Source organism: Phaethon lepturus, unplaced genomic scaffold (genome assembly GCF_000687285.1).
Source record: "Phaethon lepturus isolate BGI_N335 unplaced genomic scaffold, ASM68728v1 scaffold44, whole genome shotgun sequence".
NCBI classification, from domain to species: Eukaryota; Metazoa; Chordata; class Aves; order Phaethontiformes; family Phaethontidae; genus Phaethon; species Phaethon lepturus.
This window is the reverse complement of record NW_010532487.1, coordinates 110,632-127,119: the sequence shown is the minus strand read 5'-3', so window position 1 is coordinate 127,119 and position 16,488 is coordinate 110,632. Positions and strand designations below refer to the sequence as shown.

Genomic DNA, 16,488 nt, shown 5'->3' with positions numbered 1-16,488 from the left:
GTCCTCCCCAGGCTGCAGGTGGAGATCTGCTCCACTGTGGAGCTCCATGGCTGCAGGGGCACAGCCGGCCTCACCATGGGCTTCACCATGGGCTGCAGGGGAGCCTCTGCTCTGGCACCTGGAGCACCTCTTCCCCCTCCTTCTTCACTGACCTTGGTGTCTGCAGAACTGTTTCTCTCACATATTCTCACTCCTCTCTCTGGCTGCAAAATGATGCGTGCCCTTTTTTCCCCTTCTTAAATATGTTATCCCAGAGGTGCTACCACCATTGCTGATGCGCTTGGCCTTGGCCAGTGATGGGTCCATCTTGGAGCTGGCTGGCATTGTCTCTGTTGGACAGTTGCTTCTAGCAACTTCTTGCAGAAGCCGCCCCTGCAACCCCCACTGCTACCAAAACTTTGCCACACAAACCCAGTACACCTTGCAACTCTTACTGTTTCCTCCTCTGTTTGACTTCTTGGTGTTTTGCTTTTGGAAACTCTCAATTTAAAAGGACCTCTAAGAATAGCTGTATTCATTGCTGTATGTTATTGTGCTCTTACTCTTATTCTCAGTCATCTGGGTTCTGTAACAGTGTTCACACTATGTGTTGCTCAGGTTAAGAGCTCTTACAAATGACTCTGATTGAGAATCTGAGTGTACAACCCTTCCTTTACATTCTAAAGCAGGTTTTGGTTCTGATGTAATGTGAGTGTTCATCTGTTGCTTCTTATTGATTTCGGTATACCCAAGAAGATTAAATACAGCTTTCTCTTCCCAAATGCTAAAGGTAGCAAATGGATTATCAAAGAAAAATGCTAGGCTTAGGTCACACTTTGAATTCTAAAATATGTATCTTACATTAAAAAGGAAAAAGGGACTGCCTTTATAAATCCAATGGCAGGGTTTAGTTTGAGCCCTTATGTGCTTAAACATCAGGAGTAGTTAAGAGCAGACCTTTGGAAGTTGCGTTATAGCTAAAAATTCTAATTCTGTCTGAAGCTTGTATAGTAAAATTAAATGTAAATAATATGAATTTAAGTTGTTTAGAACTTCTGTTGCGTATAAAGTAAACATGGTATATGCATCCGCAATCAGGTATCTCTAGAGAAACTTTAAAAAAGTAGACTTGATGTAATTTCACTAGAATGCATATACAAGCATTGACTATTCCTGTACTGAAAATATGTAATTAGGAGGGAGAGCTCATTCACTTCTTGCAGTAGACTTTGATGACATAGTATGTGTGACTGCTGAATCCTGCTACCGCATGGTGACTCAGAGGGAGGAGGACAGAAAGAAGCCCACTGTTTCTGAAAGAGTTCATGTTTTAGGGAAAGTGTAATTTATTTTCTCCTTCCAGAAGTAAAAAGGCTGGAGACCTTCACTTTCTGCTTTTGACTCTCATTTTGGCTTAGCATCCTTTACCCCTGATTTACATTCTCTGTCCCCTGTCATCCTGTTAGAAAAGCATCTGTCCCCACAGAGACACACACGCTCAACAAAATACATTGTCTGCACATGCAGAATACGGAGCTTTGAGAGCTGTTGATCCATTCTACAACCAGCCAAGCAAAGAGAAGCAGCCAAGAGAGAGCTGTGAGAAGTCCTTCTCTCTTTTTGGCTAAATCAGCAGCTGCCTTCCACCTTACTTCTAAACTTGGATATTACAGTTGATGATATTTCATTGTGAAAGTTTGGACAAGAAATAAATATGTGAATGTTAGATGTAAGTACTAAAATTAGTTATTTTTAATCTCATAGATGGGAAAACAGGTACTGGAACAATTCAGGTTTTCATCCAGCCTGGGAACAAGAATTACCCACGAATCCTTAAAACCGACTACATAATGTGCAGAGACAGAAAACCGATCTGCCTTACTGCACAGGATGGTGATGAGGCTCCTTACAGCACACCCTTTGTATATCGCATAACTGACCGTAGCTTGGCTTCCTTGTGGAAGATAACTCGACACAACGGTACGTTAAGACTTCCTCCTCCTCCTCACTTAGCTGTAGGCTGCCAGAGGAGGCTCTGCTACCTCTCCCTTGGATGGACTTGGAATAGTTGGAATTCGTTTAGTCAGTGGGGCTAAGAAGGTAGTCCTGATGATCTCTAGCGGTTCCTCAGTTTCATTTGCTGTACAGGAGATCAAGAGTATGCCAGAAATAAAGGGGAACAGCTAAAGTATTCGTTATCTTAATTGTCCTGGGTTTGAAACAATTTGCAGAAGAAGGTGGCACTGTTGGCATCACAAAGGCAAGGAACAGAAGTAGATAGAAGTAGACAATTTATTACCAAAGGAATCACTGCTTCCTAAAATTTGCTGATATAAAAAGTTATAGCCAATGGTGGTTTCCTGGTGGGTGCCAGATGATGGCGACAGGAGCAGCACATATATTTGCTACTGTGTTGTCATGAATTAGCCGGAAAAGGGCCGGATTCTCAAGTGTTCCATCAAACATTTACTAATGAAAGGCAAAACCAGCAAAGTCTAAGAGCAAAGATATCTAAGAGTTTCAAGGTTTATATTGGGCAGCTTGAAAAAACATTTAGATGGTACATGTAGTTTCATATACCTCATCGTAAAGCAACCATTATGCTTGATAATGGTTATAGACACATCAATGTCTATCTTGCACATATTCTTAACAAATTATTTCTTTTGCCCTTTAAAACATGCGGTCACTACTCATTGCCACTGAACAGGGCAGCAGACTAAATGGATTTTATTTCCACTGGATATAGCTGTTCCCCCTGAATTTAGCAGTAGAGCTAAAGAGTGGGAGAGGCATAAATTACATTTACAATTAATTATTCTAATCACACTACCAGAAGTCCTTTTAACAAATGTTGGTTTTGCTGATGGTCTTTACTAGTAAGCCTAAATAGTGTCATTTACTGTAATGAACTGAATCAACATCAGAGTTTCAAATCACATATTGTCAGAAGGCTGCATAAGGTTTGCTTTTTCAATTCTAACATTTAAAAGGTGCTGAAAGTATAAATCCTTCCAAAATGTATTTTTGTGTCAACACATATAAGCTAGCTTTAAACTAGCTAAGGCAGATCTGGTAGCAGTATAGCTGTAACAGAAGGGAAGATTGTGATTGCGGTTGCATTTGTGACAACAAAGTTTCAGGTACTGTTAACACTAGATCTGGGTTTGGTTTTCTTTTACAGATAATTCTGTGTATCTTTCACCAAAGGGTGATATTCCATTTGGAACGTACGATATTCCTATAAGTGTAATTGATAACGGAGGAAAGGTCGGAGAGAACCACATAAAAGTTAACCTCTGCGATTGCGTTACTCCAACTGAATGCAATGCCAAGGTCCGTGAACCTTCTGGTGGAAATGTTACTCTTGGTGTATGGGCCATCCTCGCAATGATCTTAGGATCACTATTATTGCTGTGTAAGTACGCTTGTTTTTTTAACACAAACTGCAAATCACTTAATTTTCAAAATTAGCTGAGATAACCTGATCCAAACTTGATTCAAACATTTATTTTTTTTATTTAGGCAGTTCTATAGCCCTCATCACTGACTTTATGTACCTGCTCTATTTGTATCGATCGGTATCACAGGCTTCTTGCTCTCATCTTGTCCTGTAGTTACTGCATGTGGGTTTTTGTTTATTCTTTTAAGTACATTTTATGTAAGATGTTCTGTGTGTTCATGTTAGCAAGGCCAAAAAACCTGCATTCAGCACTTGAACCAAAAGAGGATGGGATTTGTAGTGCTTATCAGATCTTGTCCTGAGGCAAGTATAGCAAAGTTTGTTTGTGCATTTAGTGCTGGTTTTGGGATGCACACTTCTGTTTGTAGGAATGCTGAAATCAATTTCCTAGAGCTTTGACTAGAGACATAGTCTGACTAATAATATCTTTAAAGATCACCAGAGGACATGCTACAGTAACAAATACTTCAGAGTTTGTTGGGTTTTTTTCTTCTTTATTTTTCCATTCTTTTTTCTGGTGATGATCAACCTGTCTTGCCCCTGTTCAGTCTCATCTAGCTGTTCTTACTGAGGTAGATAGAACACTGGAACCTGCACATGTTTTGAAGGTTAGATAGACCATGTTTTATCTAAACAGGGCAGGTACCCAAATTCATGATATAGCCCAAAGGTGGAACTTTCAGATGTGGGGATGCTCAGTAGGAGGACTGTGAAAAATCAGCTAGCTTTTTGTTACTACCCCTTGGCTGCATCCCTCCCAGATAGACCCATTATTTTATTGTGGCTAGGTTTTACCCTGTGTATCCCCTGCTCAGTGCTGTCATGGATGTCTTCTTCCCATCTTTCAGCATCAGGAGATGACCTGCCGGAACCACTCAAGCAGATCTTGCTGACAGCTGGTAGCTGCAGAAGCTTAAATGGGCTTGAAAGTGGCTCTTGGCCAATTTCCACAGGTGTTTATATGTTCAGAGATCAGATTGCTCAGTGGGCAGTTAGGCAGAACTGTTCTGTTCCTTGTAAGCTTCTTTATTTTTAAGCTGTCAACTTGAGAAGAGTGGCTCTCTGAATTAAGTTTTTAGTCTTTTTTTTAGGAGAGGTATTTGTTGCTCATGATTCTTTTATACAAAGTAATTTCTGGCTGAGCCTCCATGACCACACAAAGTAGTATTACAGGAGGAATAAGGTGAATACAATGAATTAAATAAGATTGTTCTGTAACTTAATGCTTGAAGTCCTCCAGGGTTCTGCTGACCTTTTCTGTGAAGAAGTTTCTCGTATTGGGACCTTTAGCTTGCGTATTAGTTCCTTATGATATAATTTGACATCTGCATATTCATACATGAAAAATGTCTTATGTGCAACCTTGTTGTAGGCATAAGACATAATTTTTTCACCTGGACTTGGTCTATTGTTTTGTTAATGGGAAATTTTGCAATCACAGTGTTTTCATAAACAATGCTTGCATTTCTTTTGGGGAAACCTTCATATGTTTTAGAAGAATGAAATAGTTCAACAGTGTAGTGAAGACTCAATATACTGTTTGAAAAAAATGTATATATGTACAGTTTTAAGTATGAGCATTTTTAAAATAAATTATTTTTTAAAACCATACTTGATGCTTAGGCATTTAAAAAGGCTAATACAACAAAACTCAGTATCAGACAGAAGTAGATACCATTTTGAGGTAAAGTTCACAGTATCTTTTTCACTTCCTTTCCATAGTAATTCTGATCACAATTTGTGGCTGCTGTGGCTCTGGGGTAATGCACAGGCATGTGACTGATGATTGTGCCAATCACAATTTAATAATTTCAAATACAGAAGCTCCAGGAGAAGAAGTGATGGTAAGTTGTCTATTTACCTCAATGTAGAAACATGCAATTAAGTTATCCATAGTGTTTCAGTTGGAGAACAGGTCCACCTGCAGTGGTGGTTTTAGTGATTTAGTAAAGGAAATAAGTAATAAATGCAGGGATCATTAGATGTGCTTTGCTATTTAAGAAGAATTTGAAAATTCTTACTTAGGCAGAGTTGGTAGTAACATACATGTTTAAACAAATCCTGTAGTTGTTAGCCCAGTTGCTTATAGTTCTTCCAGACTTTGTTTGGTTGTAACTTTCAGGTGAACATTTTTATCACTTCAGGTAGTAACATACATGTTTAAACAAATCCTGTAGTTGTTAGCCCAGTTGCTTATAGTTCTTCCAGACTTTAACTGTTTGGTTGTAACTTTCAGGTGAACATTTTAATCACTTCAGTCATTTTCAACAATGAGATTAGATGGAAATTTACTCTTTTGCCTATGTTGAATGTGTGTTTATGGCAAAGCATTACCTCTTTTCCTTGGAGAAGGATTTTTAAATTGTAAATTACAGGTGCAATTTCTGCCCTTCCTCTGAAAAATGACCCCAAATACAGTTCATTTTTGAGCCAGTGGAAAAAAATATAATTGAACAGCCCATGTTCATGAAATATGTTAAACGCTTTTGGCATTTAAACTTTTTTAAGACACAGTCTACCATGACCATAGTCCAGCCCAGGACTGCGTTCATACACAAGGACTTAGCTCTTCAGACTCTTCCCCTTCTCTTCTGTCCCCCACACCCTGACTCTGCCCTCCCCAAGGAAGGGAGATTAGTTTAAAAACCACTGAGTTTACTTTACCTTGAAAACAAAGAAATCCTAATGGTGGCAAGTTTCAAATTTCTCATTGTCTACAAAGCATAATGTAGTGCCACTATAACCTAATAAAGCAGTTTTTAATTTGTGATCTCATACTAGTTTTTCCATATTTCACTCCATATACAGATTTAATGTGTGGAGAAACAGAATGAAACTTATGCATATGACTGTATATCTGGCTTAATGAGTTACAGGTTGTTGACTTTGAAAACCAAACATTATTTTTACATGATAATTTAAGAAACTAGCATATAGATTACAGTACTGCTTTCATTGCGATAAAGATTCGGTTTTTAGTCTCATATTTAAATGTAGATTCCCCCCATCACCACCTTGTCATAGCATCCTTTCCAAAGACCACTTACTGATCTTGTACACTAAGTACTAAGGATAGCTTTTTGTTTAAAATATCATGGTGTAAAGCTGGAGACTTTGCAGTTTTCCATATTGACAGTTCCTGATTGCTGTTTCATCTTTTGAATTAAAAAAAAAAAAAAAAGTAAAAACAGTTAAGGTATCCCCACTACTGCATCTTTTTTTAGGATCACAATATAATTCCTCTACAAAATACAAGTGATCAAGGAGGATATGGAATAAAAACAGGAGATCAACAAACATTCGAAATGGTAAAAGGAAGAGGGCATACCTTGGAATCAGTCAAGGGAGGCGGACATCAGACTCTGGGATCAGTTAAGGAAGGAGGAGGACAGACTATGATGGATACATGTAGATACTCCTACTCAGAATGGCATAATTTCACACATCCTCGTTTAGGTGAAGTAAGTATTCTGAAACTGTGGTGGTTTGTTGGTTTGGGGTTTTTTTGAGTGTAAGTTATGGTCAATATATACAGACTTTTCAAGGAAGACCTGTATTTGTGCTAGACAGATGGCTTTCTGTTTCTGGTTTTGTTTTGGTTTTCCCTTCCTTTGCTCCCCTGCATCCCCTTTGGAATATTGCCCTTTCAAAAAGTCATCCTTTACATATTTTAGGCATAAGTCTAAAAGACTTTCTTTTCTTGGCTTAAACTATAGGCAGTATGCTATTTTTCATTTAGAATATTTACTCATTTAGAATAATTACTTTACTCAAGCTTTTGTGAGGTTTTTCTGACAATGTCTGTTTGCTTTTATTCTAACTGCTTGCTTTGTACTAATTTAAACCTGATACTTATCTTAGCAGTGGTGCAGGAATGAATGTACAGCATTAGAAATGTAGTTACTCCATGCTTTGGAGATCAAAAACTCTCACTACTTGCCTAACTAGTTATGTGTAAATCAGTCTTTTAATTTTGAGTGGATTTTAGTTGCTTGACAGGTTATTTAAACAGGTTCTTCCTCTTTTATTGTTACATACATGATTAGTAGAAATTATTTCTATATTAAATACTTATATTTTGTAGTCGTAATGATATAGACCAATCATGTGCATTTTTTGTATGTAGGAATCCATTAGAGGACACACTCTGATTAAAAATTAATCAATGAAAGGTAAATCAAAAGAAATTATTTTTATGCAATATGTTTAGGATAACAATTTAAGAAAATAATAAGGTGCGTTCTCTTCCTATGCAGAAGGTGCACCTGTGCAGACAGGATGAAGAACAGAAGCATTCTGAAGATTATCTCCTTTCATACAACTATGAAGGAAAAGGATCCTTGGCTGGCTCTGTAGGCTGCTGCAGTGATCAGCATGAAGAAGAGGCACTTGACTTCTTAGATCAGCTGGAACCCAAGTTTAGGACATTAGCAGAAACATGTGTAAAAAGATAAATGTGCCTTTCACAGTGCTGAAAAAACCTGTAAATAAGTGGCTGTCATACTTTTGTGATATTAGGTATTTTGGAATTGGGGGGGGAGGTTTATCAGATCTAATATAGACTGGTGAGAGTGTAAGTAACTCTTACTTTAAATACACAACAAATTTTTTTTTATCTCTGCTAGACACATTCCATCAAAAATAAGGGATTCAAAATATTTTTTCTTTAGACTATGCTAATATAGTAATGCTAGTTTCTACTTAGATTACATTTCCTATTCTTTGTGATCATGTAAAATGGAAAACTTGGTGTTGTCCTTTTAATTAATTATTCAGCCTCAAAATTTTATTGTATTTGGCTTTGGAGAAGGAAAGCTTTTTAACTCTCTGTTTCTTTGTTTTCTTTTAATTCTGTAGAAATAAAACAAAAAACATTACTGGTGGATATCGAATACCTTGTTAATTTTTAACTTATGTGAACTGAGATACAAACCACTTTTTAATATTTCACATAAAAATACTGATGAATACATTAGAAAACTTTATATTTTGATTGAAAATTAAATATATATATTGTATATATGTAAAATAATATTCAAAAATATATTTTTCTCCTAATGGGTTACCACCCATCAAACTTGCTATCCTAAGGGATTTATGGCATCACCACATAGGGTATCAGCATTGTATGCGAGTATATATTTTTCTTTTAAGGAAATAAAAGATTAAAAAAAAAAAAATCAGGAAATAGGGGTAACTATCATACTTCAAATGAATGCAAGACAAATCTCATGTTTACTTGACATAAGTTTGTACCTCAGTTTCTTGTGAGTTTTAACATAGTATCATTGCAGAAATGATGGACATTGCCAAGAGTTTTGTTCAGTGTCGCTACCACTACCTTTTTTACTTGCCTTGTTACAGACTTCATTAAACTGTTTCTTTCTGTAAGTAGAACTTGACAGAAGATACAGCTCAAATGGATTGAGCATACATTGCATTAATAACCTGTTTTAAAGATAGCTTTATTTGAGGTGCAAACTTACACGGCGATAAACTGTCTGAGCGTATTATGTGGTGGTTGTAGGGGAAGCGTTTATACAGATGTCTGGCAGATATCATCTGAACCCCATTTGTTATTTTACTAGATTAAGCATACATATACACTATATATATACACAAAAGTCTGAAATACCTTTGGCAGATGACAGTAGTGAGACCTGAATGCTGCCACAAGCTATTTCTGGTATTCAGTCTCTGCTTCCCAGGTTTTATATGTTTTTAATATTTGCACTCCTGGCTAAGTAATCTGTCCTCTGCACTCTGGGAATTCTCTTGTGTTTTAAAAGAATGTCTTCCTGCCTATGAGAAAGAGAAACTTGTGCAATTGCTTATTTCTGTTGCTATAATTCTGCTTTTAGGATTTGCTCTGTAAACATGTGCCTTAGGGAGATATTTTTAAAAATTTACTACAGCTAATGATCTGTAAAAGGAATTATTACTAACAATGGAGTCACGCTGCTCTAAATTTCAGTGCACAGCTGCTGCTGACGTCCAGTGGTTGCAATCCATTCCACACAGATTATGGTCAGTGAAAACCCGTAACAGTATAAAAAGTTATAAAATAGTACTTTTAAAACCTTCTGTTTCACATTGTAAATGGGCTTCAGAATATTTCTGAAAAGAACTAGCTGTGGTTAATAACTCCATAGACCAATGCTAAATGTATTTTAGTCTGCCATTTGAAAGTGGTGATGAATTCATCCTGAACTAGATGCACTGCCACTGGTAAGAGTGACCGTCACCAGCAGCAAAATACTAGATGAGAACCAAGGTGTTACGAACACACTTTATTTAAAAAATGCATGTTAACACTACTCTTCTGAACACTACTACTCTTTATCACTAACATAAATGAGCTTTGCTGCACGTGGATAGGCAGATCTGTGGCTGATGTCAGTCAGGATAGCTCTGCTGATGGCAGTGGAGCTATGCTGACTTTATGCCAGGTGAAGATCTGTCCCCTAGTGATTTCCTTGCTGCTTTGTGTCTCACATCTTTATCTGTAGTTACTGGCTATACTAAGGTAATGTTAATGTCTCTTCCCTCCCCCTTTTAATGTTTGGTGTTTTTTGGTTTTTGTTTGGTTGTTGTTGTTGGTTGTTTTTTTTTTTTTAAATTATATAAAAATACTATAGTTAGAAGGACCTAGCATAAAAGAATGCACTCTTTTGAAAATTACTTGCTGGGTAGCGTAGAGAAACCTCTGGAAATATGATTTCTTTCTTCATGAAATACCATAGTAGTACTGTTCTAAAAGAATAGACCAGATTTAGAGGAGCTTTAATTGAATTTGCATTGTCTGTTTTAAGTAGATGGTTGCCAACTTTCCACTTTAGAGTTAAAATAATAACTTACTAAACTAAAAATAATGTTTCCTAGTCAAATTTACCTTAAAAATGTTTTATGTTTTTCTTTTACATTTCAGCATACATAGATAATTAGTTACTTGCATTTTTTTGTCCGTTTTTAAACAAAGCACAAATTTGGAATCACTTCTACTTGTTTGTCTCTCTTAAAAACTAAAGTTTTGAACTGAAACAAGCTATTTCTGTAAAACCAAGAGTAGAAAGGTAATTGAGATGCTTTAAAAAATCAGCTGTAAAACATTATTTTCATTGTATCTTCTAATCATGTGAATGAAAACTTTGTATAAAGCATTAAGGTTTGCAAATTCTAAGTACCAAATAACATTTGTGTAAAGCTTACAAATGAAATACTTGAAAATGTATAATTTACTCATTGTTACTGTATTGAATCACCTTAAAAATTGTGAAGATTTGTTCTCTTCAACTAGGTAACTGCAAACTATCTAGTCATGTCAACGTTATCCTAACATCATGGCTTAGGTTTATTTTGTACAACAGTGAGTAATAAATTTTTTTGCAAAATAAAAGGAACTTCTACAAAAACTGTTAATTTCTAGTACATGAACTAGTTTATGAAGTTAAGCATGCCTATTGCTGAAGGGGATTGGATTTGACATTTTAGTGTAAGTGTTTTTGTGATGTTGTACTGCTGTAACGCTAGAAGTACTTGTCCTTGCAGCATGAGCAGTGGTGAGGTCTAGCTGAAGTTTTATAGCGCAAGCTCGGCAGTTGTCTGTGGTGCTTCCTTAGTGCCTCTAAAGTGATCACAGAACACTCGGTGAATTCAAGATCTTAAAAGCGTAAGGTGTTACTCTGTCATCTCACTGATAAATTGCAAAAAATACACAGTGCCTATTTTCAAAACACTCTTAAGGAAAACCAAGGGCAGCAGATAACCCAAACTTTCACATCTTTGGCAGTCATAAAGCTGCAGGATATTAGTATTGTAGGGATTGTAAGATAGATACATAGTATCGCCATGGCCTCTTAAGGAAAACCAAGGGCAGCAGATAACCCAAACTTTCACATCTTTGGCAGTCATAAAGCTGCAGGATATTAGTATTGTAGGGATTGTAAGATAGATACATAGTATCTATGTTGCTAGATACATAGTATCGCCATGATACTATGATTGAGGGACTAGTGGAGTATCGGGTTTGGTTATCTGGCCTCAAGGGAAGATGTAATTTCACAGAATTGCAGAAGTTGGAAGGCACCTTTGGAGGTAATCTGGTCCAACCTCCCTGCTTAAGCAAGACCACCTACAGCTGTTGTCCAGGACCAGATGGCTTTTGTGTGTCTCCAAGGATGGAGACTCCACACCCTCTCTGGGAAACCTGTTCCAGTGCTCAGTCACCTTCACAGTAAAAACACGTTTCCTGGTCTTTAGATGCTGCCTCCTGTGTTTCAGTTTGCACCTATTGCCTTTTGTCCTGTCACTGGGCACCACTGAAAAGAGCCTGGCTCTGTCCTCTGCACCCTCCCTTCAGGTATTTATATACATTAAAAAGATCCTCCCTGAACCTTCTCTTCTCCAGGCTAAACAATCCCGCGTACCTCAGCCTTTCCTCATGGGAGAGATGTTTCATAATTTTCATGGCCCTTCATTGGACTCTCTCCAGTATGTCCATGTCACTCTTGTACTGAGGAGCCCAGAACTGGACACAATACTCCAGGTGTGATGTCACCAGTGCTGAGTAGAAGGGAAGATCACCTCCTTGACTTGCTGGCAACACTCCTCCTAATGTAGCCCAGGATGCCATCATCCTCCTTTGCAGCAAAAGCACGTTGCTGGCTCATATTCAACCTGGTATCCACCAGCACCCCCATGTCCTTTTCTGCCAGGCTGCTTTCCAGCTGTGTTACCCCCAGCATGTATTGTTGCATGGGGTTGTTCTTCCCCAGGTGCAGGACTTGTTGAATGCTCTCCTCCTTGTTCAACTTCATGAGGCTCTTGTAGGCCCATTTCTGCAGCCTGTTGGGGACCCTCAGGATGGCAGCACCACCCTCTGGTGTATCAGTTACTTATCCTGGTTTTGTGTCATCGGCAGACTTGCTGAAGGTACACTCTGCCCCATCATCCAGATCGTTAATGAAGATCTTAAACAGGACTGGACTCTTGACCCCTGGGGTAAACCACTAGTTACTGGCCTCCAACCAGATTTTGCACTACTGATCTCCACCCTCTGGGCCTGGCCTTTCAGCCAGTTTTTAATCCACCTCACTGTTTGCTCATCCAGCCCATACATCAACAGCTTGACTATGAGGATCTTAAGGAAGACAGTGTTAGAAGCCTTATTGAAGTCCAGGTAGAAAATATCCACTGTTCTCTCCTCACCTACTAGACCAGTTATTTCATTGTAGAAGTTTATCAAATTGGTCAAGCATGCCTTCCCCTTGGTGGAGCCACACTTCACTACTACTGATGATTTTCTTGTTGTTCATGTACCTGAAAAGTGGTTTCCAGGATTAGCTGCTCTGTCACCTTCCCAGGGACTGAGGCGAAGCAGACTGGCATGTAGTTCCCTGGGTTCTCCTTCTTGCCCTTCTTGAAAATAGGAGTGATATTTGCTTTCCTCCGTCTTTGGGCACTTCTCTCAGTTGCCGTGATCCATCAAAGATTGTTGAAAGTGGCCTTGCAATGACATCTGCCAGCTCTCTCAGCATTTACGGTGCATCCCATCAGGGCCTATGGACTTATTTATGTCTGGTTTCGTTAAATACTCATTGATGTGATCATCTTTCAGCAAGGGTTCATCTTCCTTACTCCAGTCTTTCCCTGATCTCTGGAACCTGAGATTCCTGAGGGCTGGTATTGCTAGTAAAGACTGAGGCAAAGGTGGCATTTAGTACCGTAGCCTTTTCCTGGTCCTCTGTAACCAGGTCCCCCATCTCATTGAGCAATGGGTCCACATTTTCCCTAGTCTTCTTTTTGTCCCCTGTGCACTTATAGAAACCCTTCTTGTCTTTGATATCTCAGGACAGATTCTTTTCCATTTGGGCTTTAGCTTTCCTAACTGCATCCCTGGATGCTTGGACAGTGTTTGTGTATTCCTTCCATATTACCTGTCCTTGAGTCCACCTTCTATGTGTTTTTTGTGTGTAATTTTTTTCCAGGAGCTCCTTGTTCATCCACGCAGGCTTCCTGGCATTTTTGCCCTGACTTTAGCTCTAGCCTCCAGATCCCTCTCTTACCCTAGTTCTCTCTCCCCCTTTGTTTGCTTTGTTCTCAGCCCTGGCCCCAGGACATGTCTCTGTTTAAATAAGAAATCTCTTATCCTAGTTCTCTCTCCCCCTTTGTTTGCTTTGTTCTCAGCCCTGGCCCCAGGACATGTCTCTGTTTAAATACTGGTATCATCTCTTATCTCCCAAAAGGTCTACTTTTCTTTTTTTTTTTAATATGTCAAACATCTTTGTTGCAATTTATCCTCTTTTCTTCCAGTTCAGTTCCTGTGTCATCGGCATATGAGTGTGCTGTCTGCACACCAGGAGAGGCAGTACAGGGAAGGAGGAAAGGCAAATAACTTAGCATAAGCATCTAAAAATGAGACATCTACAAATGAGGTAATCATCCTCCAGTGAATTTATAGTTAGAAGAGATTTAAACAATGGAGTTTTGGATCATGATTAATTTAAGCTGAAGATAAAGGCCTTTAGTTGGTCAAATGAATCTCACCTGTTTATGATTTCAGTGACAAGGCCCATGGTTACAGTGACAACTGAAAGGAAAGCCTTGGTCAACCTCAAAGATTCTTAGATGAAACACATTTTACAAAAATCATCCTTTACGTATAAGCCAACAGACACTAGTGAGTTATCTGTAAAGTGCAAATCAGGCTCATGGTTTGATCAAGTGTTACAGGCATGATACCAATACACATATACCTGACAGTAGAGTAATCCCTGGGAAACAGTCAAGCTTTTATTTAAAAAGCTAGAGACATCAGAACTTTTGAACAGTTAGGATATGTGTTAGTGTTTGCTTTTTATTTTATTTTTTCTTTCATTTTCTAAGAAAGCGTTATATTTTTGAGCTAAAGGTAAATATGCTGTCGAAAAAAAAATCAGCCTCCACCTGAATCTGAACAACTTATATTTTCAATGTAAACTATCTTCATCAGTTGAAATCATTATGAATGACTGAAAGTAGTCTTGGGCAAACAAGGAAGCATTGTGCAACTCTTTAAATACAGGTAGCTTTGCTGGATCAACCTATAATTAAGCCATCCCATAACTACAACCAAACCACTGCAGACTTATCACATAAATGTTTAAACAGATCAAATAGGCTCATAAAGACCCGTATCTTTCCTCCCACTTTAAGGAGGCTATAATTTGACCAGATCAAAGAGTATATGATGAGGTTTTATGCTCCACCTGTGCTCTAGAACACAAAAGCAGTTGGCACCTTTTCCTTGCCACCCTAACACACTGTTTTAAGATCACCTTGTAACTTAGGTTTTGTTTTGTACACAGCTCAAGCAGTCACTGCATCAGTAACAAAACTAAGGAGAAGAGTTAAATATATAACAGTAACATAAGAAAATACAGGAAGACTTTAGATAATAATGAAAAGATACATGATTTTCTCATGTTACTGCTGAACACTGCTGAATTCTGTAGTAATATGAAAGAGTTTCTACATTGATCACTGATGATCAATGGCTATATATGTTACTGAAAGTAAAATCTTAGTTGTTTCCTTGCAACTTGAATTAACCAGAAGATAGCTATACCTCCAGAGTCACAGTGCTTTTAACAGCCAGCAAGCATTTACACAACACATAACCTTTTACAATTAAAAATTATGAAGGAAATAACAATATAAAAAATCATACCATTATGTGTGGTAACACCGCAGACAATCATAACCTCTGTGGTGTTAGCTTTATTAGTTTTTATCTATCTTACAGAAATTGTATGTGAGAAAAAAATTGCTTGACAAAATATTAAGCCTAGTGTGCTGTATAGATTCAGGACAAAAACTCAAAAATTTTTCACTAACTAGTGATGTTTTAGATAATGAGATGGTTTCCTAGGATAGCTGTCTCATTTTTTTGTGTAGTGGTGCCAGTATAGCATGGATTACACTGGTCTGTAACATGATTATCAGGGAAAAAGAAAGCCTAGTTCACTCTTACCAGAAAAATGGTGACAGGAAAATGTTAGAAATACTTGTGTCCTCTTTGTTTACTGTAAGACTCACTTATCTTTGAATGAAGTCAGGTGTAAACACTGAAAGTCTATAATTTCCCTCACAATTCTTATTAAAATGATTTCATTTTGACAAAGTCTATTCTGATTTCTGTTAGAAGTTTGCATTGACACCCTCTTTTGGTACTGCGTTTTCATATATTAGAATAAGGTATGCTACACAACATGAAAGATCTCTGAGCCGCTGCTTTTGGAAGAATGTGCATTACTTTCTGAGTACCTCACTTGAAAAAAAAGGTGGCTTCTGTAGTATTCACCCATTCAAATAAGGAAGCATGTGAGAGGACAGGCCAACTGAAACTCTTACTTGCAGGAATGAGAGTTTCTGGCAGCAATATCGGCATCATTTCTTGCATCCTTCCATGTAGCGACGGTGCAGGTCTCTACACCGTCCTCAGCTCTGCGCCTGGTGAGGCAGCCCTTGCTGCTGAGCCATGGGCAGGCGTCTTGGGAGATGCCAAGGCCAGGAGAATGTGCCAGGCCTGCTCTGCTCTGCGTCATATTTCTGGAAATGAGTTTGTAGGGAAGAGCAGAGTCCAGCCAGCCATGCAATATATGCCTGCCAGAAATGCAGCATTATAAATTTTCTGAAATTTGGTACAGTTACAGAAAGGCTGGAACTCACTTCTGAATATGATCCGACCCTAATGTCTCCAGTGCTGCCCTTCAGACAAATACAATTTTTAGAACTAATTTTCTAGACCTTTAAATGCTTTCTGTCTTTTTTTGCGGAGATATACACGGACATGATAATATATGTGTAAAAGAAGAGGAAAATACGCAGTCAGGATGAAGAATCTGTTTGATGTGATTTTAACAGGGAGGATGAGCCATGCAACCTGTTGGAGAGTTAAGCAGTTCCAAGGCAGTTACTTCTGCTTGAACAATACGAGGTGGTTTCATGGGTCAAAGCAGGGTAGGTGGTGTAATAAATTAAACTACAGTTTGATTAGTTGTTATTGC

At 38.2% G+C, this 16,488-nt stretch overlaps 1 protein-coding gene across 1 annotated transcript in view; it reads left to right on the top strand.

Annotated features, from left to right (window-relative positions):
- Nucleotides 1–7,896, top strand: part of LOC104619063 (desmocollin-2-like) — a gene marked incomplete at its 5' end in the record, with an annotated part of 21,690 nt that extends 13,794 nt beyond the window's left edge. The window contains 5 exons of the mRNA XM_010284833.1: nt 1,744–1,959; nt 3,164–3,397; nt 5,165–5,286; nt 6,667–6,903; nt 7,699–7,896. Of these exons, the coding sequence (XP_010283135.1) occupies nt 1,744–1,959; nt 3,164–3,397; nt 5,165–5,286; nt 6,667–6,903; nt 7,699–7,896 (1,007 nt within the window). The remainder of the gene's footprint in view (nt 1–1,743; nt 1,960–3,163; nt 3,398–5,164; nt 5,287–6,666; nt 6,904–7,698) is intronic.
- Nucleotides 7,897–16,488: the final 8,592 nt, after the last annotated feature.